Source organism: Engraulis encrasicolus, chromosome 1 (genome assembly GCF_034702125.1).
Source record: "Engraulis encrasicolus isolate BLACKSEA-1 chromosome 1, IST_EnEncr_1.0, whole genome shotgun sequence".
Classification (NCBI taxonomy): domain Eukaryota; kingdom Metazoa; phylum Chordata; class Actinopteri; order Clupeiformes; family Engraulidae; genus Engraulis; species Engraulis encrasicolus.
Window position 1 is genome coordinate 38,597,638 of NC_085857.1, and position 27,014 is coordinate 38,624,651.

General features: G+C 41.6%; 1 protein-coding gene across 1 annotated transcript; it reads right to left on the reverse strand.

Annotated features, from left to right (window-relative positions):
• gga3a (golgi associated, gamma adaptin ear containing, ARF binding protein 3a) lies at nt 1-26,896 on the reverse strand. The gene is made up of 17 exons (XM_063201785.1): nt 26,833-26,896; nt 26,174-26,258; nt 14,251-14,326; nt 14,028-14,126; nt 13,745-13,868; nt 12,898-13,001; nt 12,240-12,320; nt 11,007-11,144; nt 9,801-9,882; nt 9,061-9,171; nt 6,380-6,688; nt 5,356-5,447; nt 4,617-4,840; nt 3,305-3,795; nt 2,436-2,605; nt 1,668-1,778; nt 1-847 (listed from the first exon to the last, which is right to left on the reverse strand). Exons 1-17 carry the CDS (start codon nt 26,870-26,872, stop codon nt 737-739), a joined length of 2,448 nt encoding a protein of 815 aa, XP_063057855.1. The 5' UTR covers nt 26,873-26,896; the 3' UTR covers nt 1-736.
• Nucleotides 26,897-27,014: the final 118 nt, after the last annotated feature.

The window sequence follows — 27,014 nt, forward strand, 5'->3', positions numbered from 1 at the left end:
AGTCGGTGTACTCCGAGTTCGCTAAACATTAGTTTATTCAGACATTTGTATTGTCTCCACCTGCTGCAATAGAACACATTTACAACGGATGTCTGCAATAGAACACATTTACAACGGATGTCGGGAGGACGAACTCGGGTCCACCGACAATCGAGTTTCAATAGAATGAGCCCTAAGACCTCTAGAGGTGACACCTGAAGATGGACGCCACATGAGGACCACGATGACGTTTGCTTGTTGTGTTGTTGCTTTCAGCACTTAATGGTCTAGGAGGATCATGAGACATTCATAGACATAACAGGGAAGGTTTCCCCCCTCCATGCGACGTGGCCATAGGAGGGCCGATTGCTCTTCATCAGACATCTGAGTTACAGTAACACCAAAGAGGGTAGATTAAAGACTCCGCCCACACAATGCAAAAGCGTGCGCTCAAGTTTGGTCTTTTAAGGGGCGTTGTCCCCTCCTTCTTCTTCTCTTTTTTGTGATGGTTGGTGGTGGCTTGCACAAGATGTGCACTACCGCCATCTACAGCGCTTAGGGGACTTCATTTATTCTCAACCGCATGATTCCTAAGTTCTCCTAACCGAAGGTCTCCTAAGGGGGCGTTCACCTGATGTCACATGGATTCCGGAAGTTCAAGCCTGAAGTATCTTTCTCTAATCAACCCTCTTTGGTAACACTCTGCTGCTGACTCTGGGATGGGAATGGGAATGGGGTTGGGGGCGGTAGAGTAAGGTTATAGGCTGCCCCACTTCTCGGCTGGTGGAAACTGGTCGACCTCTCCCACCTCCGTGTGCGGCTGGTCTCCCAGGGTGAACGTCAGCTTGTAGCGCATCCTCACCTTCTCCTGCAACATACACAAAACATAATTCATGTAGACATTTCATTTTTTTGCATAATAGCCCACTCCATGCAGAATTTTAACATTTTCTGTTTAATATGTTAATTTTACTAAAGTGTTTTTTGTCTTATTTTCATAATGAATGCACTTTACGTGGATTGTGTAAAAAAAAAGATGCAAAAATGTCTTTCACATACCTTGTTACTTTTATCATTCAGCTGTTATGTCGGTGATTAAAAAAATATATACAAATAAACGAAAGGGTCTTTTCCACTGTCGGTTCTCTGGTAGGCCTACAGCTCGACACAGCGTGACTAGGCTGCCACTTTTTGCTTTTCGATTGGGCACAACACAGCTCAATCGAAAAGCAAAAAGTGGTGGCCGAGTCGCGCTGTATTCCTATCAGAAGACCGACAGTGGAAAAGAGCCTAAAAAGAAGTCCAGCGGAGTATACCAAGAACCTGGCTCAGCAGTAATCCAGGTTAAGTTAACCTTGAGGTCGTGGTAAATCATCTAATACAGAAGCCTGGAGCCCTTATTGTCGTAACTAAATAACAGCCGAGGGCTATCTATTACCAGATTTATCACTCCATGCAGGTTAAATCTAGCCAGGTTTATCACTTAAGCATGCTCTTGGAATACTCCCCCAGTGGCCAACAAGGCAACTCCTGTCTGTTCAGGGGTGCATTTCTCGAAACCATAGTTGCTAACTATGTTAGCTACTTTGTTGGTTGCCATGTAATTTCCCATTAGCAACTACACAAGTTGCTAACTGGCTAGTAACTACGCTTTTGAGAAACACACCCCCGCCCTGGCCGTGGGTTACCTTAAGAGGGTTGGCCAGCAGCATGACCTGTGTGATGGCTCCGGGGGGCAGGATGGGGTTGAAGGGGGCCAGCTCCGTGCCAGAGGGCGGCTGCAGCTTCAGCTTCATGGACTGAGGAGCAGAGAGAGCGGAGCGGAGCGGAGCAGGGGACAAGCAGGATTAACATTGCAAATCAGGTGCTAGTTACACACACTGTATGCGGATATTTTAATATGTGCATGTGTTTTTTATCTGTTCATGTTTAATAACGATAAGATAAAAAAATAAAAACGCCATTGTGATAGCTGTGTCACAGCCCCCTAGATGGGATGTTTTTTTAAACCAGAGTTATGAAACGTGCATTCAACAACTTAGTTTATATGCAAACGAAAGGCCGAAACCAAAAACATCCATATACATGTAAACGGTGTGAAATTGTAACAGGTAAAGTTGATGCATGCAGCAGAATAGACTGTAAACTGTGCATTGCATTACGGCATTTATTTACCAACTTCATTTGCTTGACACACTATTTGTACTTTTCTGAGAGTCTGAAAATTGCCATATAAAAGCTTGACTTATTTATATCTTAATAAATAAGTTAAGCTTTTTTTGATGAAATTAATAAAAACAAACATTTCCTCCTTGATATTCTAGTGCAATGACATGTCAATGCAAAACCATTAAAAATAACATAATTTCAATATGAAGTAAGTGTTAATGTACAAGCAAATCAGCAATAAAAAAACATTTTTTTCAAGGCTCAGAAGGACAGTCTGTCCTCTCTACCTTAGGCACTGCTGCCTGTAGTACCACACTCTTGACAGGCAGGGGCGCTGTGTTCAGCATGGACACCACAATGACCAGGACGTCGGGTCGGCCGGGGGGCGACTCGCTGGCAAAGTGCAGGAGGACGCGAACGCCGTCCTTGTCATAGGCCGTCACCGGGCACGCTTTACCTGGAGAGAAGTGGACAGACATACACTCAGAAATGTAATTTCAAATTCTTTGTATGACCAGTGCATGTAAAGAAATTGACAATAAAACCTACTTGACTTGACTTGACTTGACTGGCTATGTCTCAAATCACGCACTTGTGTCAGTGCACTGACAGTCAGTGTACAGTGCTGCACACAGTGCACTGAGATCTTTAGTGCATAGTGTCGTGGAAAAATTTGAGCACTATGCACTGTGCCCTAGCTGGAAGTGACAGCTGAGCATGGCATTAGCTCACCAAAATATCGGTTGGCTACTATTTACAATGCACAGCGTCTGGTGCTTGTATTTACATTTCCTTCACCCCAAAGGGCAACAATCACACAGACAATATTTGGGTCTATCAACAATATCAACATTACTTACAGAATTAGGACTTAGAACTTAGAACCTACAGAACTTATCACCACATATATGCTCCCATCATTGATTTCTGTATAACTGGCACAACTAATTGTAGATGGATGTATGTCACCTGTATGATGCTAAGTTACTCACAAGATCTAAAATACAGTATGTGGTACTAAATGGTAGCTTTTGAGCTCAAGCTTGCCATCACTGTGAGTTATGCGAGTAAAGATCTGCACATGTTTACAAGTTTTAAAAAAACATTTCAATTGATTAGTTGATTGATTGAGTGACACACATTATTGGTGACTTACTGGGTTTGATAGAGTCCAGAGGAACGAATACATTAGCCAGGGAGATCTCCGAGACCCTGGCCGGACTGTCCTGGCTGGTGGAGATGAGGGGTGACAAGGAGCGGAACAGGGGGCTCTCCGGAGGCACACCCACGGCTTGGCTCTTAACGAAGGAGGTGGACAGAGAAGCCGGCATGGAGGTGGCCAGAGAGGCGGGCATGGAGGTGGCGAGAGAAGCGGGCATGGAGCTCAGTGCAGGGGCAGGGGCAGGGCAGGGGGCCGGGGTGGGGGCAGGGGCAAGGGCGGTGGTGGGGGCAGGGGCAGGGATGAGGGTGTCCAGGGAGCTGAGAGAAGCAGGCATGGAGCTCAGCGCAGGGGTGGGAGAAGGGGCTGAGGCAGGGGCAGGGGCAGGGATGAGGGTGGGCAGGGAGCACAAGTCAGGGACGGCAGCAGCAGCCGCCTCTCCCAGCTCCATCCCAAACGGAGACCCTGAGGTGGCGAGACCAGCTAGACTGCAAAACACAAAACATGAAGTATAAAGTTGTGAATATTGAGATAACATACAACACACAGACAGACAGAAAAACTAAAGAATGTCAAAAAAGTAAATCCCATTATTAATTAGCCCATCATAAACTCTAGCAATTGATTGTATCTACAATCAATGACTTTAGCCCATCATAAACTAAAGATGCTGCAGGTGTCTCAGATTTCAGGGTTTCAATAGTTGAGAGCGAATTTGTTTGTTTTTTGCTCACCATTTCCAGTCAATGCTCCTGATGCAATCGCTGACATCCACTTTGACATGACTGACAACCTGCTATAGGATTCCAATTTGAAGCAGAGATGTCTGATATATTATGAACCGAAATCGTGGCCCCTGAACTGAAATGAGTTTCACACCCCTGATTTAGATGATCAGTACTCGTATTAGTACCACGAGATTTTATATCAAACACATGACTATCAAGTAAAAAAAGTGGGAAGGTTGAAGTAGTATGATTCAAACAGAACAATTACAATATGATTTCAACTCTCTGATTAATGTTGTGTAACATGAAGATCCCACTGGTGGATCGAAACATTGCTGTTTGTATAAAGAAATAAAGTTTATATTTTTGGAGCTCATTCCCAGTGTGCAGGCCACTTCATCACACTATGTCAACCACTTTTGTCTGGTACCTGGATAAGTGTTTTGTGGATGTGCACACCCCAACCTCCAAATAACCTATTTTTGAGTGCATTGAGGGCATACATATACCTACAATATTTCAACAAAAACTATATTGTAAGGTTTGGTCACCCTCAAGACAGAGCCTAACATGACATGCACCTGTTCGAGTTTCCCAGATCAAGCATGGCGAGATCCTGCAAGCCTTGGTTGAGGGAGGCGGACACGGACTGAGCGGCGCTTGGGAAGGGGAAGGGAACCGCTGCAGGGGGTTCTGGGAAAGAGAGGACGGGACCTTTGGCTGAGGTAGAGTCACAGGGCTTCACGGGGAGCACTGGGTCTAACGGCGGAGAACTTCCCAACAGGTCCAGCAAGGAATCGGGCTCCTGAAAGACATTTGAAAAGACCACACATACAGTAGCCTAGAAATCAAGATGCCCCTAGTGGCCGCAAATTGAATTTGCTACAGATACAGTACAACAATACAACAATTGAAATGGGATTCCCAACAACAACAGTTGGTTTTAATGAACCAAAACAAATCCGGTTGTTAAACTAACCAGTTGCTAATTGCAAAAACAATCAAAATACTGTAACCAACTCCTTGGGAAAATTGCCCTGATTAGAATGCCATTACTTTTTTAAGCATAAAATTCACAAGACATGCTGAGTTATAAAAAAATAAATAAAATAAAAAAAACAGTATATTGTTCCAGCCATTTCACTGAATCTGTATTTGAAACCTGTGAAAGCTTCTTTCTTGGGACAGGAACATTGTCAAATTTGTGCGTCATGGGTTTCATTTGTCGACTAGCAGAACAACAAAATAGATGGAGGGGTTATAGGTGACTAGTTCATCTGCTGTTTGGCTGAGCTGTTCATCCAGATAAGAGCATTGTACCTGTGGGACTGTCCACTGATTGCTATTCATGTCACTGTCCTTTGGCTTTGTCTCAGTTTGAGTGATGAGGCCACTCCCTGGATCACCAAGGCCTGTAACAGAGAAGTAAACAGTTCAGGACTTGACATTAACTTGTTTCTCACTTTTTCGTCACCAGCCACAGTGGCTAGTGGTTTTCCAGAGTCACTAGCCATTCAGCCTTTCTACTAACCACAGCTTTGTTGTCAGTATTTTGTAACATATTTTCTTTACCTAAAACAAGACGATCAGTGCATAGTGTAAATGAAAATACCTACAGTTTAGCAGACAACAAGAATTGGTATGATATTTCTTGAACCTAAATATAATACAAGGTACAAAAACAGGATGTATGCTACTGAGATATTTCATACCCAAGAATAGCTTACCAGCCAAAGTGGCTAGGGAGACTAAAATTGTAACTAGCCATGGCCAAGCTTTATCCATTTTTTTTGGCCGTGTGGCAGGTGCCAATGTCAAGCCCAGAAACAGGTGTGTCTGAGCCAGAGGCGCAGTCTAAAGTGCAGGTCCAGTAAAGGTATGCCGTCATAACCCATATCTATGGGCTGAATCTTGATCACAGGTTATAACAGAGAATGCCATTAGTTTTAGGTGTGGGGTCTGGTACTAGTCCTACACAAACAATGAAATACTGTACACAAACACAATAACATGGCTAAAGCAGACATGTTTGTGTATTCCTAACTGATAAATTTGCCCCAACATTTTATTGCTTTTATTTGCTTGTCTATGTGTGAAATAGTAGTAAGACCTTCATGCCTTGAAGGTTGTGATGCATGAAGTCATGAAGATGCTGTCCAGTGGTGATGTTAGATCAGTATTGGGCATCAAGTGATATGGGAAAACTCAGGTACAATAAATGTACCAGAATAAAAAAAAGCTACTACCAGATCATCCCTAGCCAAAACATACATCTTGGACAGAGCGTGCAAAACGAATACAATCATGGCACAATCTCACAAGGTCTGAGTGTCACCACACGTACCTAAGGAGAGCAGTTCTTCATCTAGTAAGGAGAAGGAGGTGGATGGCTGGAGCTGGACGTTTGGAGGGCTTGGACCAGACTGGACCTCAGCGACCAAGCCAGCCTGTGGTTCAGCCAGAGGGCTGAACAGGGGAGGGAAAGAGGCAGAGGCGGAAGACGGCATGAGCAGGTCCGGGGGAAGCCCGTTTGAAGGACACGAGGGGGGAGGAGCGGATGATTCTGCTGGTGGTGCTGGTTCCACTGGTGTTGGACTCTGAAGATCTAAGCCAGCCAGGTCGATCAGAATCTCTGAACTGCAGCCTGTCGTTCCTGTGGGCAAGAGAAAAGGTATAAGCATGATATTAAAATCCTAGGTATTTTTTTGGGGGGGGGGGGGGCGCTGTGTTCACGTTTGGGCTTACATTGCCCACGGGGACCGCGGTTTGAGTACGGACGGGGTCATTTCCCGGCCCCGCCCCATCTCTCTCTCTCAATCATTTCCTTTCTACTCTCACACTGTCCTGTAATAATAAAGGCAAAAAAGCCCCCCCCAAAAAAACTTTTTTTGGAGTGCTATATGGGTGAAAGTCATTGTCTTGATGCTCTTCAGGGTGGGGATTCTAGATTATCAAAAGGCACATCATGTTTGATTTACTTTCATAATAACAAATATATATTTAGCAGATACAGTCCCAGGAAAAAGTTTGTACACCCTTTGAAATTTCTTACATTTCTGTCAAAATTGGTCATAAAGCATGGTCTGATCTTCCCGGAAATCACAAGAAGGAACAACCAGAGTCTGCTTTAACTAATTCAACCCAAACATTTACAAGTTTACATATTTTCATTGGCCATAAGATGTAAACATTCACAGGACAGAAAGGCATAAGAAAGTACACCCTTGCATTCAATAGGTTTTAACCCTAAGTTTGTCGCAATAACCTCAACCAGATGTTTCCTGTAGTTGCAGATCAGATTAACAAAACAATCTGGATGTATCTTGACTCCCTCTTCTTTAGGAAACTGCCTCTCGTCATCAAGGTTTCTGGGATATCTGGAGTGAATAGCTTTCTTGACTTCATGACATATCATCTCAAATGTTTTTTGTCAGAGCTTTGACTGGGCTATTCCAGAATGTGTATTTCATTGTTATGAAGCAATTCAAAAGTCAACTGCCTCTAAAATATGGGTTGTTGTCCCATTTCAGCACCCATCCTCTTGTGTGCCTCAACTGAATATCTCAATAAACTTCTGAGTTCATTGTTCCACTGATAATAGCAAACTGACAAGGGCCTGAGGCACCAAGGTAGCCGCATATAATGATGCTCCCGCCACCATACTCAAAGGTGGAGATGATGTTTTGATGAAGGTGTGGTTCTCCAGTTCTCCTCCAAACATGATACTATATGTTCCCCTGAAAAATTCAACTTTGGTTTCAACATTGGTCTGCAGAATATTTAGCACTAATTTTATGAAGCATATCAATGCTTTTTCGCGAACCTCAAAAAAGCGCAATATTTTTTGGACAGAAACCCCATTAATTTTAGATTGGCAGAATGAACCCCATGTTTAGTTATCCTTGGTTACATCTCCACTTCTGAGTATGGTGGCGGGGGCATCATTATATGCGGCTACCTTGCTGCCTCAGGCCCTTGTCAGTTTGCTATTATCAGTGGAGCAATGAACTCAAGTTTATTGTGATATTTTACAGAAAAAAACGTGAGGAAGTCTGTCACACAGTTGAAGCACATAAGAGGATGGGTGCTGAAATGTGACAACAACCCATACTTTAGAAGCAAATCGACATTAGAATGGCTTCATAACAATGAAATACACATTCTGGAATAGTCCAGTCAAAGCCCTGACTAAAAACAATTGAGATTATATGGCATGAAGTCAATAAAGCTATGCAATCCAGACATCCCAGAAACCTTGCTGACGAGAGGCAGTTCTCTAAAGAAGACGGAGACAAGATACATCCAGATTGTTTTGTTAATCTGATCTGCAACTACAGGACAAGTCTGGTTGAGGATATTGCAACTAACTTAGGGTTAAAACCTATTTAATGCAAGGGTGTACTTACTTATGCCTTGCTGTCCTGTGCATGTTATAGCCTTATGGGCAATAAAAATATGATAACATGTAAATGTTTGTGTGGAATTAGTTAAAGCAGACTCTGATTGTTCCTTCTTGAGATTTCCGGGAAGATCAGACCATGTTTTATGATCAATTTTGACTGAAATGTAAGAAATTTCAAAGGGTGTACAAACTTTTTCTTGGGACTGTATGCTAAATGCCTGACATCTGAGACATTTACTGGACATGCTGCATTGACGCAATTATACAGACTTTTGAAGTAGGACATGCACTTGCACGCACGCACGCACGCACGCACGCGTGCACACGCGCACACGCGCACGCACATACACACCAGCTGTCCATATAATACCACGTCCTCCCTGAAGTCATGCATCAAATAGTCTGGGAAAGGCCCACTCTTTGAAGTACAATAATAGGTATAGTCCATTGTTTGAAGTGAATGGGCTGGTATAGAAGTTTAGAAGTGAGTTCTACACTCAATATTACTTTGCAATTTATTCTCTTTTTCATACCAATCTTAAGTACATTGATTGATGCTTGAGTATGACAGTGAGCAATACAAATCCTTTTTGAATGATTAATAGGAGGCTATTCAAACTCACGCTCTGACGTCGATGATCCAGGGGTATTGCCGTTAGGCGTCTGCCCTTCCACCATCTCTTTATACGAGTTGATGACACGTGAAAGATCATCACTGGCCTGCAGAATTTCACCTGTTTTGGGAAAATGTAGAATAAAAAAAGTATAAGCATGAAGGATGAGTTGAATTACATTCTGTGGAAGGACACTGTTGAAGCACAAGTATGCTCGGTTAAGACATAAGCAAAACACTTTACTTGACGCCGGCGTCATACGTATGCAGGGCTCTAAATTAACTTTTTTCATGACCAGCCAAAATGACTAGTAGATGTTAATCTTACAACCCAAATGCACACTCACTAATGGGTCAGTGGATAATAAGTTAGACTTTTCTACCAGCCAAACTGACATTTCACCAGCATTTGGCCGGTTGGCTGGTGCTAAATTAGAACCCTGTACGCATGTCATAACAATGTCGTAACACAGTCATGTATGTGTAATAAACATTATGTCAATGTCAAACATTTCATGACTTTCATGTCATTAAGTGACATTCGAATATGGTAAAGACAGCCCTAACAATGTAAACTTTTCATGACCATAAAATGTTTATGACATTGACACCACATCTGACTGACATAAGACTTGTCCATGTCTGTGTCATGACACTGTTTTGACACCATTATGATACTGTAAAGTATGACGCTGGAATCAAGTAAAGTGTAATCGCAAAATCGTGTCAAGTGCAATTATGGCACAGTACCTAAGCAGTTGTCGTTGTCTTCTGTTTCCGTTGCTAGTTTGAATACTTCATTCCTTAGTTTGTCACACTCATCATGTAGCTCCTGATGCAAAAACAGGAACACGTCCATTCACACAATTATTAGATGGCAATAATTACAGTTGCTGATACAGTAGCTGTTGGAAACAATCAGAGAAACAAGACGGTGACCTTTGGTGTATTACAGAGGTCATCCTGCATAGTCCGCCACCCTGTTCCCGTACCTCGAACCCGCAACCTCACAACAACCCTTCGACATGGGAGCACAGACGCAAAACCACTGACCTAAAGGTCTAGGCCAGGGGTGAGGAATCTTTTTCATTCGATGGGCCGCTTCAAATTTGATAAAGTCCTCCAAGGCCCGTGCTATGAACACAAACCAGGATTTCCCCCTGCACTTTAGGCCGATATTGAAGATATACACCTTTACAACAGACCCCACCATCACTAGGTCCCCCTAGAAATATAACTTCATTGTATTGCACATGCAATTTCTAAGATTGCTTTACAAAACATGTCATATTTCATGTGAAACATGACATAACATTATTAATTTATCTCGAGGGCCGGATAAGTCGGCCTCATGGACCGTAAACCTCCCCCGGTCCATAGGTTCCCCATCCATGGTCAAGGCCGACAGCTGCGTCGCCATCATATCTGTGCGAAACTTCGGGAGTGAGGTTTACAAACATTCTACCACCGAACGAGCGGTGCTTACTGTCATTATGTGTCATTATGGCATTATTGAAGTTCTTTTTTTTAATACTAAGGGAGGCATTTTCAGGCATATAATGAGGTGAAGGCTTAGGGCTTTGGGACGCTTAAGATGAGGTCCAGGGGGCGTTTGTTCAAAAAAGGTTGAGAACCACTGATCTAGTACATGTGAAGAAACTGACAACAGCGCTGCCTTTGACTTTGATGTGACTGAATGGTGCTGCTGTGCTGGCTGCTGTGCAGGGTTGCCAGATGAGGCTGATGATTTCCAGCAAAAAAAATGCTCAAAACCTGGATGGAAGCACTAAATCCCCCCCAATTCTACTGATTTCTATAGCCAAAAATTGGGCGTTTTTTTCTGCTAAAATGTCATTTTTACCCGCATACGACCATTCTAAGCAGCCCACGGGAAACCGCCCAATCTGGCAACACTGCTGCTGTGCTGTGCTGGGTGTTGTGTTGTGGAGGACTTGCCTTGATGAGCTCTTTGTCAGCCTGAGATGACTCCTCTTGACTGAAGTGGCTCAGCATCTCGTTCAAGAGCTTCACGCTGTTGTTGACTTCCGCTAGCGTGTTTGTGCGCTTCGAGGCTTTGTGCATCCGAGCTTCATCCTGAGTTGTATGGAATAAGGCAGTTAGTTACAGCACATGCACAAATAAAAGGAAGTTTCTCACGCCAAAGAAAATACTATTATTTAGCACCAGGGGATTATTCCAAGAACGTAGCTAAGTAGTAAACCAGGTTAAGTTAACGCTGAGGTAGTGGTAAATCTAATAGAAGAGCCTGGAGTCCTTGTCTCCTCAGCTGAATGATACCTGTGGACTATTTATTAGCAGGTTCACCACTTCCTGTATGTTAACTTAGCCAGGTTTATCACTCAACCATGTTCTTGGACTGGCCAGTTTGACAAAATATATGTGTTTTTGGAGGCAAATTCAGTGGTAAAATAGCTAACTTATTTCCTGCTTCTTAATCCAATAGGCTCGAAATGCTGTGTAAACTCACAAACACCACAGAACTGCAAAAAGTGCTGATTGGGGGTGTCAGTAAACTGACTTTGGCAGTTTTTTCACATCCATACACACAAAGTTTTCTGATACATCATATGCTACAAAATCAAATAGAACTTAAATTTGAATCTAAAAAAGATAAGTTCAGTAATTTGCCCATTCTCAATTTGGATAATTTTGAGTCTCACAGCCAGACGTTCTGAAGGAGGCTGAGGCCGTAAGAAATTAACTGAATAGTGGAAAAAGGACCAGACAAGTTTGGTGGGTAAGTTATGGCGGGAAACACTATTGCACACGAGACAATTCAGAAAATGGGATAAGAGTGTAAGATTTATGTGACAACTCCCATTACCGAGATGACTGAGGTATTCAGTATGACGTGGAAAAATTGCACTTTTCATACATGAAAAGGAGGATTTTCTCCATGTCGACCCTTTCGAATGATCATATCAAAAATATACATTTTTGCTGCAAAACTTCAGCTTTAGCTGCAAACTTAAGCTGCAAAGCTGCAGTACTTTGGTCATACTAAAAAATAAGATTGTATTTTTTAGTGGATATTCATGACCAGATCAAATGTGGCAGTGGGCAGGACAGTTTCAATGAGCAGCATTGATGTAATACCAACTCTGGCCACCATCCTACACTGTGCCCCTTTAAGAGATGACAATTGACAGAGCAGAGAGTTGTGTTTACCTCTTTCACCATGTTCTTGATGAGTCGATTGGCCTCCTGCAGGTCTTCAGGCTTCTTACTCTTCAGGAGCTCAGCTAAACGCTACACAATCAAACAACATCACATCACACAACAAAATAAAATACTAATTCATAATATCTTATCTTACTGTTGTTTGTGAAGAATTTCATTCATCTTATTTTCTCTTTCATCGTACTTACTCCAATCTTACATTTGCCTCACAGCCACAAGACGTCTACTTTCCCCAAACTTACAATCAGGGCCGGATTAAGATGGCCTGGGGCCCCTAGGCTACAGGCTGCTTTGCCCCCCGAAGGCAAAATTTGTGACAAATTTACATAGACAGTGCCATAATTGGGAGCTAGGAATTAAGGGTACCATGTATACCAACTGCACTCAACATGACAGATGAGTTTTTCAATATTGCATATTGTCATAATTCTGCAATTTTTCATTTTTGTCAGGGGGCGTCTGGCAAGTGGGGGCCCCTAGCCTGCAGCCATATCTAGCCTGTGCGTTAATCCGGCCCTGCGCATAATTGTATCACAATCCAAGAGAATATAAATCATGCAGTACTTAGCCTGCAATTCAAACACTACAAGTATGGCCATCTTCTTTTATTCATGTGTATGAATATTAAAAGCCGAGGGAGGCTGACCTTGCTTTTCTCTTCGTTCTCAAACACTGGGTTCTTCGGCCGTACAGGAGGCGAGGGCATCAAGGTTCTGTCTACAGGAACATCGGGATCTACAGTCACAATACCTGGCAAAGGAGAACAATTGTTAAGTAATGCCATTGTAAACTGAAACAACACAAGTGGCCCCTGGAGAGAGAGAGAGAGAGAGAGAGAGAGAGAGAGAGAGAGAGAGAGAGAGAGAGAGAGAGAGAGAGAGAGAAGGTTTTTTTGTGTGTGCAACAGACTACCCAGTGTGTGTGTGTGTGTGTGTGTGTGTGTGTGTGTGTGTGTGTGTGTGTGTGTGTGTGTGTGTGTGTGTGTGTGTACTGATGTAAGGCTGACTGCTGTACTCAAGTGTGTGATATATGTTCACTGCAATGGGCAATAATGTGTATTAGGTCTGTTAGTATTTGTGTACTGATGTAAGCTGTCAGACACCTTAATTTCCCTGTGGATTAACAAAAATATTCTATTCTACTCTACTCTACTAAGTCATTCTAGTTCTCCAGTCTTTCCCTTCTGCTTCTGGCCGGGCAAGTTTCAACATCATTGATGAGCGGCGTTTTTATTCAATATCTTGCGAAAACATAAATCAGAGGTAATTCTCTCATTTGCCATAAGGATATTGGATGGAGGGAAAGCAAGGAAAACCCTTTATATTATCTCCATGGAGGAGCGAGAGGCAGTGACATCAAGGCAAGAGGACGGGGCTGGACGACTTGCAGCTGTGCGTGTGTGTATGTGTGTGTGTGTGTGTGTGTGTGTGTGTGTGTGTGTGTGTGTGTGTATGTGTGAGTGAGTGAGTGAGTGCAAACGAGCGAGCACATACCTTGTCGTTTGAGCATTTGGTAAGCTTCAGCTATCTTTGCTTCATCCGGCAAGGCCACAGACCAGCTGTACAACATTTCAATAACTTTCGTCTTCACCTGGTGCGATACTCGGTCCCCTAAATACTACAACATGAGAAGACACAGAGCCGATTAGTTTGACTGAATTGTGATTTTGTTTTAATAAATTCAACAATTAATGAGCAGTGCATTGCTAATAATTACTGTGCCATTCACAAATGATTGCAAGATGCTGAACCCGTTTAATAATAATAAATTACCTACCTTAGGAGACACCACTTTTATAAGTTCGTTTAAAAATCTAAATTTGCCAACTTCATTATGAAACCTTTTCCCGCAGTTCTTCATGCAAGCCTCCAAAACCTAAAGAGGAAGTGATTTGAAACAGTCAACACAGGAGTAATAAAGTAGACAAACGTTTCAATGCATGTTTCGATACAACATGTTTTGCTCATTGTGAATTTATTCAAGACTTCTGGAAACTTACGGTTAATGCTTGTACGGCTTCCCATTCCTGAGGTGACTGTATTTTGTGTCCTAATAACCGTACAGAGATCTGTGGCCTGCAAAAAAGGGGGGGTAGAAAACGAGTTTTACTTGTAAGTCATACAGGTCCACCGGATAGCCCACTTCAAATGCAGCTCAACAATGCACCAGTAACAGAATAACAATAGAACTGTTCAGAAATAACAAGCAAACTAAAATGTGACTTATGAACTGCCCGTGCATGCGTGACACACTGTGCGTGCATCTAAAAACATTTTGTACATACAGTTGAGGACGATATTATTAGCCCCCCTCCTGAAATTAGACATCTCTCTTGATTACTCAGTGAGAATTACCATTATAGTTTCTGTTGTTCTGGAAACAAATACTCTGGAGATAATGTCCAATGAGTTGAATTTGGATTTTTCCATTTTCACAATGAGTTTAAACAAAAAAGGGTAAAAATGGCTAGGACAAAATTATTAGCCCCCTTATTAATAGTCAATAGAGTGCCATTTATGAACCAAAACTGACATCAGGCACTTTGATTAGTTGTTAACTACAGTCCCAAGAAAAAGTTTGTACACCCTTTGAAATTTCTTACCTTTCTGTTAAAATTGATCATAAAACATGGTCTGATCTTCCCGGAAATCACAAGAAGGAACAACCAGAGTCTGCTTTAACTAATTCAACCCCAACATTTACAAGTTTTCATATTTTCATTGGCCATAAGATGTAAACATTCACAGGACAACAAGGCATAAGTAAGTACACCCTAGCATTCAATAGGTGTTAACCCTAAGTTAGTCACAATAACCTCAACCAGATGTTTCCTGTAGTTGCAGATCAGATTAACAAAACAATCTTGATGTATCTGGTCTCCCTCTTCTTTAGAAAATTGCCTCTCGTCAGCAAGGTTTGTGGGATGTCTGGAGTGCATAGCTTTCTTCACTTCATGCCATATAATCTCAATTGTTTTTTGTCAGGGCTTTGACTGGGCTATTCCAGAATGTGTATTTCATTATTATGAAGCCATTCTAAAGTCGATTTGCTTCTAAAGTATGGGTTGTTGTCACATTTCAGGACCCATACTCTTGTGTGCTTCAACAGACTATCTCACTTTTTTCTGTAAAATATCTCGATAAACTTCTGAGTTCATTGTTACACTGATAATAGCAAACTGAAAAGGGCCTGAAGCAGGAAGGTAGCCGCATATAATGATGCTCCCGCCACCATATTCAAAGGTGGATATGATGTTTTGGTGAAGGTGTGGTTCTCCAGTTCTCCTCCAAACATGACATTGTGTGTTCCCCTGAACAATTCAACTTTGGTTTCAACGTTGGTCTACAGAATATTTTGCAGTAATTCTATGAAGCATATAAATGCTTTTTCGCAAACCTCAAAGGTGCAGCAATATTTTTTTGGTCAGAAACCCCATTCATTTTAGATTGACAGAATTAATCCCATTTTTAGCTATTCTTGGTTACATCTCCTCTTCTGAGTATGGTGGCGGGAGCATCATTATATGCGGCTTCCTTGCTGCCTCAGGCCCTTGACAGTTTGCTATTATCAGTGGAACAATGAACTCAAATTTATTGTGATATTTTACAGAAAAAACGTGAGGAAGTCTGTCACACAGTTGAAGCACACAAGAGTATGGGTCCTGAAATGTGACAACAACCCATACTTTAGAAGCAAATCGACTTTAGAATAGCTTCATAATAATGAAATACACATTCTGAAATAGCCCAGTCAAAGCCCTGACAAAAACAATTGAGATTATATGGCATGAAGTCAAGAAAGCTATGCACTCCAGACATCCCACAAACCCTGCTGACGAGAGGCAGTTCTCTAAAGAAGAGGGAGACAAGATACAAACAGATTGTTTTGTTAATCTAATCTGCAACTACAGGACAAGTCTGGTTGATGATATTGCAACTAACTGAGGGTTAAAACCTTCTTAATGCAAGGGTGTACTTACTTATGCCCTGCTCTCCTGTGAATGTTATGGCCTTATGACCAATAAAAATATGATAACATGTAAATGTTTGGGTGGAATTAATTAAAGCAGACTCTGGTTGTTCCTTCTTGAGATTTCCGGGAAGATCAGACCATGTTTTATGATCAATTTTGACAGAAATGTAAGAAATTTCAAAGGGTGTACAAACTTTTTCCTGGGACTGTATGTTGGCACATACCCTACCAGGGATTTTGGCCTATTTTTTCATTGCAAATAGTTAACCTGATCCAAATTGCATGGATGTTGAGGATGGACATTCATTTTCAGCACTCCTCAAAGACTATCTAAAGGATTGAGATCTGAACCACAACATGATCATGGTTTTAGTAACCTTGAAGAACATTTGAACAATTTTGGATGAAAGTTTTGGGTTATTATCTTATTGAAAGATCCAGTGAAGATCTTAGCTTCCTCTATGATCATATTTTTGCATGGTCACCTTCCACATTCTATCATAATCTTCTGTTTTTATGGTGCCGTACACCCAAACAAGGTTTCCTGTGGCTGAGGCTGCCACAGAATGATGCTTCCACCCAGTGGCGGAACAATTGTACACAGGGCCCCAGGGCAAAACACTTATAGGACCCCCTACATGTCCTGACCAGTTCACACTTGGGCCCCCACCACCAATAGAAGAGTGCCCTGGGCCCAGGGGCAAATGCCCTGCTCGCCCTCCCTATAGCTCCGGCCCTGCTTCCACCACCATGTTTAATTTTGGAAACCATGTTATGTAAGGGTTAACGTTCGGCGAGAAGGTCGCTACCGTGGAATAGCAGCACGACAGAGAGAATCTTTAGACCCCGACGCGGAGCGGAGGGGTCTTGTTCTCTCTGAAGTGCTGCTATTCCACAAAGCGACCGACTCGCCGAAAGTTAACCCGCTTATTATATGGATATACTTACATGATTCACACATTCGGGGACATTTCTTTAAACCTATTTAATGTTAAGATTGTTGCTGCGCAAAACAAAACAGTGCCGTTGTGGAACACCGCTAGGCAACAGCTAGGTAGGCTAGCCAGGACAACAGGTGTTGTCTATCACAGCAGCTGATTAGAGTGACAAAAGACCGGACCCCCTGCGGAGTGATATGAAACATTCGCTTTAGCCACTGACTTGTATACAAGCCAGTGGCTTTAGCAGTGAACGTCTTGTTGCCATTGACAGCGGTAGCCAGGACAACGGGTGCTGTCTATCACAGCAGCTGATTAGAGTCTTGTTGAAAAGTCGCTTTAGCAGTGAAAAGTCTTGTTGCCATTGACAGCGGTCTGTTATAGACCAACCCGTCCGTTATCGAAAAATAACAGACGTCCGAACGTTGGGGAGCCCCGTTGAAATGAATGGAGCATTCGACAGATGACGTCACAACCATATAATAAAAAGTTTTAAGGACTATCCCTTTCTTCACCTGACAGAAGCAGAATTCATGAATCAAAGCAGGTGCAATTGAATCTCATCAGATGAAAGCAGAGACTTTCAAAACTCATTTTTGACTTTCAAATGTCCATAGGTAAAGCTCAATAACACTGATATGCACCACCTTTAGTAAAAGGGTTCTTCTGTGATGATGGCCCCAAAGCCCAATATGATGACAAGCCCTAACAGCTGTCTTACTTGAAGTAAAAACTCCAGGTGAGGCCAGGTCAATAACAATCATCTAGGCAGGTGTCCAATGCTTCTTTGGTCTAATGAGACTAAGCAGTTTCCACAGTTACACATAGTGGTGGGGGCATCAAGTTTTTAGACTGTTATTCAGCCTCAGACACAGGGAGTCTGGGTCTGGATCTGGATTGTTGGGTCCTCCAACAACATTGTAACCCAAAGTAAACATTTAAATTAACTTAGTTCAGAGGTTCTTCAAGGACACTAAAACCATGATACTGGAATGACCCGCTCAAAGTCCAGTCCTCAATCCCACTGAGAGTCTGTGGGAAATGTCTATGCTCAGCATCCATGCAATTTGGACCAGCTAGAACACTTTGCAGTGAAGAAATGGGCCAAAATCCCTGGTGGGGCATGTGACAACCTAGGTAACAACTGATCAAAGTGCCTGTTGTCAGTTTTGGTTCATAAAAGGCGTCATATTGACTATTAATGATCAGGGGGCTAATAATTTTGTCCTTGTCATTTTTGTCCTTTTTTGTTAAAACTCATTGTAACGATAGAAAAATGGAAATTCAACTCATTGGACATTATCTCCATCAGTGTATTTGTTTCCAGAATAACAGAAGCGGTTCATAATGGTCATTCTCACTGAGAAATCAAGAGAAATGTCTAATTTCAGGAGGGAGGTGTGGAGAAATTTTAGTTTCATCTGAGTTTTCTTAACCTTCTACTTTTCTTATATTATATTCTCATTTTATTCTCATGACTTGGCTGGGGAAGTCCCCATATAGTGACATATTCTTGTGTGTAAGCTTTTCTGTAATGGGTCACTGGACACTCAACATTATTGGAAACATGTGCATCTACTTGATGTGGCTGCTGAACAACACATATGAAATGGCATATGCTGGACAACAAGACAATGGACAGTGGACATCCGGCCATGCGGGACCCCACATGCGCAGAGGAAGCTGACGACATGGACTGTGGGGGAGGGAAATGGTTAAATAGGGTTGGCTTTGTATTCACTGGAGACCTTGCTGGGTGGAAGACTTCCTGTCTCCACGCAGTAACTTCTCCGGCCGTTAACAATAAAATCTGCAGTGCTTACCACCTGAGTTGTTTGTTTGCCGATATAAATTTTTTACTACATTTTGGTGTCAGAAGTGGGATGGATATCTCAGGTAACGCAGGAGAGGACATTCAGCTGGACTTCAATTGACCTGGCCAAGCGGAGTCCCATTGTGACTCATCCACTGGAGGACTTCTCCTGTGTGCCCTGATACTCCACCCAGTATCTGCGGCCACAGGCAACTCAGCGGTGAGTTAAATTCCTCCTGAAATGTTTGCATGTTTTATGACAATTGTATGCTGCTGATGAAATTATATCAGAGAGCCAAAGCTTGTAAAGAGGCAAGCAAGCTGCAGTTGTACTGAAATTGCTATGTATCAGAAGAAATATAAGATCTATAAATAAGAACAAGTCTTTGGCCATAAATTTGGCAGTCCAAGGAGGCTGACCTGGATTGGGTGGTTTAAGACTACCCTGAGAAGAGCTCTCGAACTGTATGAATGGGAAAATTGTGATGTCGTGGTTGGCTTGAAAAGTGAAAGGAAGTTGGGAAAAGTTGAGGTAGGAGAGTTTAACTGAAGGTGTTAAGGAGGCACGAGTGATTCCTCGGCAAAAGTTGTTTAGGGCACTGAGTAATTCTTGTGAGTAATTCCTGAGTAATTTAATTCCTTAGCAATTTCTGTTAATTCCAGATGTGCTCACCCAATGTTTTGGTTGGATAACTTTTGTTGTAATTTAATATAGGAGACTAGTGATCTCTGCCTTTTGTTAAAAAATTGGAAAGAATAACTCAACTAATGGAAGGTTAAAAGGAAAGTGTGACAACGACGAAGGTGGATGAAAGCTATATGTTATTGTAATTATTGATCATAATAATAATAATCTTATTATATATGTTGGCAAGAGACTGATGGTGTGTCTGATAATACTGCTTTTGGGCTAAGCCAATTAGGCAATATATTATTAAGAACTACTAATAATGGGATTAAACAAAAGCAAATCATTGAAAATCCCAAATGGTGTCAATAACCCAGGATGCTTGCAAGATATGTATAGAAAGTATGGAGCAGAATGTGTGGATGAGAGAGTCATAAGTAAGTGGCATGGATGGACACGGGGAGCATTCCCTTTGAGTGGGACATTAAGTATCAGAAGGTTACAAGAATGTAGGGCAATGATGGAAGGTAAAAAGACACATTTTAAACCAGAATTATTTGTAAAATGGGAAAAGGAAGCAAATGAAAGGGAGCAGAAAAGGAGACAGCCCAAAGAACAAAAAGAACAAAAAGCATGTTATGTTAACACAGACAAGGTGACAGATCACACAACAGCAACACATATGCTAACCAGTAGTGAGATACCACCTCCTTCTTATCGGGATACCCCGCAATATGTGTTTCAGGCACCAATCATCCAAATGCCTGGTCCGCAAGGAAATTTAATTAATGTTGTGAGAGCATGGCTCCCTGATGAGTTAAAGTCAGTCGCTGCAGCATTACCTAGGCCAGAAGAAGGCATAACAGCATTTGTAGAGGCTATCAGACGTATGGATGATCTTTACAGACCAACAACTTCAGAAATGGCTGTAGTGCTTTCTCAAAGATGTGCATCACACTGGTTGCAGCTACGCCAGCACTTGCCCATGGATTTAGAGCGTACTGCACCAGCAATAGCAGCACAAGCTGGACCCCCAGTTGTGATGGCACAGCTAGATGGGGAGACCAGATATCAACAGGCCCTAGACAACATGTTTACAGCATTAAGGGCATCTTATACGGCCACTGAAGATTGGACCAAAATGTCTATTTCCCAGTCATCCAAAGAAACGGCAAGAGAATTTCTTGGAAGAGTGTCACGGGCAGTGTCTAAGCATGGAGGAGTAAACACAACTCCAGAACAAAAGCAGGCCCTCATCAGACAATATTTCATTTTAGGAGGTGAAAAGGATGTAATTGAGTATGTAAAAAATCATTTGGTTACATGGAGTTCTGCAGCTCCCAATGAGCTATTGCAGTATGCAGAAAATTTTGAGAGGATCAAGGAAAAAACAGACCAGAATAAACAGAATGAAATCCATGAAGCAGCCTTAAGTTTTTATCTATCTAGTGTGCAAAATGGGAAGAGTGCACACATGGGGCATGGTAATGGAACATTTTCAAATAATACTTTTAGGTGTTGGAGATGCAGAAAATTGGGACACATTGCACGCAACTGTATGGTAAATAGAGGACCACGTATGAGTGATCCGTTACAACAGCAGCAGGAGTAACTGCTCACGTGAACACAGCACGCTATACACACAGTGAAACAAGGGATGTGCCCTGTCGACATATTCACTGTAGATGCAACATAACTTTAAGCATATCTATTTTGAAAATCTATCAGCCGAAACTCACACACATAGACTGTAAATGTATGCAGCAATAGCTACAAATCTAGGATAAGGAGGAAAAATTTGCTGGCAGAAGACATAGTATCAATTAAAAATATCAAACATATTTACATACATTCACATAATGTAAAGGATGTTCATTGTCACTTTGAAGGACTGACCACAAAGTAATCACAGCCATTCATTGATGCACACCCACATCATAGCCTAAGGCTACAATGCAGACGGCCTAGCCACTTCCCTGTGGTTGGTTATAGACATACACACAAGGCCTTTTTGTGAACAAAAAGCAAGCATTGATGGTGTAACGTGACATAAGTTGTAGTTAAATACAACCTGGCATAATTTACATTTTTTGGAACATTACATTTAGAGGATGTGAGTAAATTTACAAATTAGAAGATATGGTAATTTTATTTAGGGAATTTGAGAGCACATTGATATAGTTTTAAAAAGCACACATAGTCAAAGCCTTAATTAGGGATACCAGAAAAAGCACAACCTACATGTATTATTTGGCATTGATTAGTACATGTGAACTGGTGATATTTGGTGAAATTATAGAAATTGTGATTCTGAAGAAAGAGCAGGTAACATCATCGGCGACATGGTCATGGTGAATAGACAATGGTGTTGTGTAAGGGTATTTGCCCATAGGGGTATGTTTCAAACCAGTTGCAACTTAGTCACTTCAGAGTTATGTATTGGATTACATGCTCTACTCTGGCATACTGGACCCTTGATACATTAAGTATTACGGCAATCACTGCTAAATCTGTGACCCAAGATATGGCCGGTTTTGGGTTTGGTTTTAGGAGATTTGAATCAATGTTGACTGACTGAAAACGACTTGGACTGACTTTGTTTCTGTATGAATGAGTGAAAAGATATGAGGTAAAAGAATGAAATTTGAGACAATATGAAATAGGAAAGATTTTCCAAAATCTAAAATATATGTTAGCCATTTCAACAGTTGGAGCCAGAATGCATGGTGCAAATCCTATTGCATGAAAACTGTTTGTCTGAAATCCCTATCCTAACTCTGCATCCCCATTCTTGTTTAACCCAGACTAACTCTAAACACCCTCCCCACTGACTTGACAAGATGTTGTCTAATATAACACCAGTATGTCTTATGAATACCCTGGCTATATGGCTTCCAACTGTAGAAATGGGGATTGAAAATTAAAGAAATCAGGGTTCCTACAGAGTCTTCAAAAAACTGAGTTAAAGAATTCGGAAAGAATAACGTAATCTGACTTGGATGTCTGAGCCTCAAATGATGTGCAGCGCTACCCAAGGCAATACTACAAGAATGTCTTTGAGAAGATATATACAATCTTTGGCGCATATGACTGGTGTCAACTTGAGTGCACACAAATTGTATGAACAATAATGTGTTTTAAAATTGTCTTAAATTGGTCATGAATTGAGCTTGTAGAAAGCTGGAGGAACCCTGTCACCCTGTAGATAGAGTTAGACAACACAAAGGTTTTCTTATTTGCGTCTGTCAAACATCGTACTTCCTACAACCAGAGCAGTTGTGAATGGGCTTGCTCTCAAGCCAGAGCCATAGGCCACTGGACAGGCCAGGGTTCAAACAGGAGATGACAGAGTCTTTCACGGCTGCATGGTGCATTAGCCGTGAAAGGGGGAGTAGAGGGGACGAAAGAAAATGGGAATTAAAAACAAAAATATCAAGCATTGAACTAGAAATGGTTAACATTGGTAAGCTCTAAGAACATCTATAAAGGTTTCTGGTATACTTCGACACATGCAAAGAATCCAAATGAGAAATGATTATAATACAATGATGAAGAAATGTATACGAGTCAGATGTTCAAGGTCTTTTCACAATGATGAAGAAATGTATATGAGTCAGATGTTTGAGGTCTTTTCCTTCCTCAGTGTGAGGAAAGTTATTTTTCATCCAGAATATTATACAAGGTTGCAAATTCTGAAAATGATGGGGGATACATGAAGCATAATTCAAGTTTTAGCTTATTTGGTTTACTTGGACAGGGACTATATGCAAAGTAATAAACACATGTACGAACCATAATGATCACTTACAATGATTTTCACTTTGTGTGAGAAATTGTTTAGATGAGTGGGAGAGTACTCCAACTTGAGAAACTACAGTTTCCCTTGGTGGCTCTGCCAATGTGTTCAGAGAAGGGTTGGATAAAGGTTTTTAAAGATGGTGAAGTAATGTTATGAATAATTTTGTGCTTGAGTCATATATCAGAATAAAGGATGAGGTTATCAAAACTGAGCAAGTTATACATGTCTATTATGGCACAGTGGTAAAATTAAGGATGTTTGTGCAAGACTTAAGCTTGGTCTTATCAACAACAATTAGGAAATTGTGAATACTTTCACAATGTTACGCAGGTTTTCTTCTTATGCATCTCAGTGTGGAGTCAAAAGTCACTCCCAAATGTTTAAATTCAACAATGATTTTAAACTGTTTTTTAACATATATGTATTTGTCAACCTTGTGAAGATGACTGACTCAATTTGAGCTGTTGATAACAGTGTAATACAATATGCAACTGTAAAAGGTTTAAAAGATTAAATGGCTGAATTGAGATAAAGATGACACTCTTGTCACTCTTGTGCATCAAACCAAATTGCCAAGTCTAAAAGAATAATATGTGATTAATGTGAAGACGAAATTGTTTTACACTGGTATCAAAGATAGAACAATGTTTCTCCCAAGAATGGATACTGCTGGGTTTTTCTCTATTTTGTGTCTCCACAGAACTCTGAGAGCATTACAACCCCCCAACATCCAGGACAATCCAGGCCTGTGTTCTTAACTAAGGACTGGAGGAACACAGTAGCAACAAGGGGGTGAAGAGGACATGTCCCATTCATCAACTGGCAGAGGAGAAGACCATGGGCCAGTTACCAGGAAGGACAATGAAATTATGCATGGGGCCATCTGCACTGATCATGTGACCATCCTCAGTTTGACCACAGAAAGCGTTGGGTGCAGTTTACGGCTAGATGGAGGGGCCTAGGCCTTGACCGATCTCTGGATGACCTCTGTTGTCTGTTGACTGGGTTGTAAATTAGCAGATTATCCAAGGGGGGCATTAGGCCTCAGCAAGGGAGAACTGTGACAATGGCACCAGTCACCATTATGACAATTACCAGCAAGCAACGGAACCAGTCACTTAAAATGTAATAAAGGTTATGGTCCCATTTTACCAATGTTTATCACTTGACTATGCATAGACACGGACATGCTACAACAACTGGTGAAGAGGTGGCTGAAGAAGACAATGTTTCTCAAGAAATTAAATTTCATTCTGGTTCTTAGCCTGAGGTAATTTAATATTTCAGAATATGGATATCATACATGCACTGCCAAATAGTATTGTTGTTAAACAATTGACTTTTCTTTTATGACACAAAGTTGTGAATGAGTGTTTTACCTTATTATTTTACTCATTAGTAATTACTTATACCTATAGTTAGGATGTTTTATTTTACACATGACCATGTGTTATTTAGTTTTATATACATATCCACATATTGTTTTGTAACTGGAGTTTACTCTCAGCAGACAAAGTCGGGTTGCAGCTTTAGCTGGGCCGTTGGAGAATTTTGCCCAAATTAGTCCAAATTGGTCAGTATTTTTCACTGCTCATTGGCGGGTAGTGTTTTTTGACTGAGCCGTTGGGTTTTTGCTCCAACCTGAGAGTATCACTCTGTACTTGTTGAAATTTAAGAAGACCAGATGGATACTCTGTGATGACAATGCATCATATATCTTAGTTGGCGCTTAGTGGATGATAGACTAGTTGTGGTGGACATTTGGGATGTTGGTGGATGAATGCGGACTACCAGGCTGTCAATCATGCAACGGACAGCTAGTTGCTGTGGACACAGCTAAACCACAGTAGCACTCTCCAAGGGGCAGGGGAGAGAAATTAAAAGGGGCAGGCACAAGCAATATGACATGGTGTGTCCCGCTCATCTGCTGGCGTTTCTGGGTGTCTGTCCATGAATGGTCTGTTGTTCGTCTGGGTGTCAATTAGGCTGTGTGTGGTCTGGTGTAGGTTACCAAAGACATTTAGAAAGAAATGTTTGATTACCAGTCAAATGTGTATTCAGTAGTTACTTTTATAATGTGAGTATGAACTCCCAAAGGGGGAAGAATGTGGAGAAATTTTAGTTTCATCTGAGTTTTCTTAACCTTCTACTTTTCTTATATTATATTCTCATTTTATTCTCATGACTTGGCTGGGGAAGTCCCCATATAGTGACATATTCTTGTGTGTAAGCTTTTCTGTAATGGGTCACTGGACACTCAACATTATTGGAAACATGTGCATCTACTTGATGTGGCTGCTGAACAACACATGTGAAATGGCATATGCTGGACAACAAGACAATGGACAGTGGACATCCGGCCATGCGGGACCCCACATGCGCAGAGGAAGCTGACGACATGGACTGTGGGGGAGGGAAATGGTTAAATAGGGTCGGCTTTGTATTGACTTCAGACTTTGCTGAGTGGATTACTTCCTGTCTCCACGCAGTAACTTCTCCGGCCGTTAACAATAAAATCTGCAGTGCTTACCACCTGAGTTGTTTGTTTGCCGATATAAATTTTTTTACTACAGAGGCTAATAATATCGCCCTCAACTGTACGCATTTTGTAATACATTAAGGCTTTTGGGATAACTTCAAGAGTTTAAAAACGGACACTGTCAAACACCCAATATCTTTCTGACAGCTTCACAGATGCCTTTGAAGTCATACCACAAAACAGACATGCATCTTTCTGACAGCTTAATCACACAAGAGAAAATTTGTCATTACCCTTCGAGCTCCTTGTTTATTTGATCGCAGAACCCCATAATGTACTCCCAATCCTCATGCCTGTTGGAAGGGTTGGTGGCCTTGTCTGTGACATCAAAACAATTCATTCTGAGTTTGTGCATGACACCTTGGACATTGAACATAGAATGTCGCCAACACCTTTTGAGTGATTAGAGAAGCTTAAATATTTCATTTTAGTCAACACCAACTTGGTGGCTAGGTGACACGAACTCTAAATTAGCTTTCAATGTTTGTTTCACATCGAAATTCTGTAAGTTGGTCACTTGCTACTTGAACGTCAACTGGCCAGCTAGCATGTCAGTGGCACAATCGTCCATGGTCCCACTGAACGCTTTCTGTGTGCCGAAGGCAGTATACAAAGTGACTTTACAATCAAGACAGCATGAAGCATGTTAGATAACGTTGGCTTATCTGCACAAGAGTACCTCCCACACGATTTATAATAAGGTTAACTGGTTAACAGAGCAAGCATGTTCTCAGCTCGTATCTTCAGCAAAGTTTAACCTCGGCGCATTGCCCATGATCATTAGCACAGGTTTCAAAAGTCCGTGACAACAGGTATTTCGGATCCTACAAGTACACGTATCCGTGTTCGTTTCATAATATTATAATTGCAAAATATTTGTTTGGTAGCTTACTCAGCCATGATTCAAGCGACTCTCCTTCCGGATCCGCCATGTTTACTATGAGGTCACGACGTGACGTGACAGCTTGGCACGTGACTACATCACAGTTTTTTTTTCTAAAGGGCTGGCTGTGACTACATGCTGGTAGTGTCTTGTCCATTTATTTATTTATTTATTTTTAATCCAGGACTGTA

Bases quoted from the DNA above. Each gene is read 5' to 3' on its own strand.
- gga3a (XM_063201785.1), bottom strand. From the start codon at position 26,872: ATGGCGGATCCGGAAGGAGAGTCGCTTGAATCATGGCTGA. The intron at 13,869-14,027 runs GTAGGTAATTTA...CTCATGTTGTAG, and splicing joins TAAAAGTGGTGTCTCCTAAG to TATTTAGGGGACCGAGTATC. The intron at 9,883-11,006 runs GCAAGTCCTCCA...TTTTTGCATCAG, and splicing joins CTGACAAAGAGCTCATCAAG to GAGCTACATGATGAGTGTGA.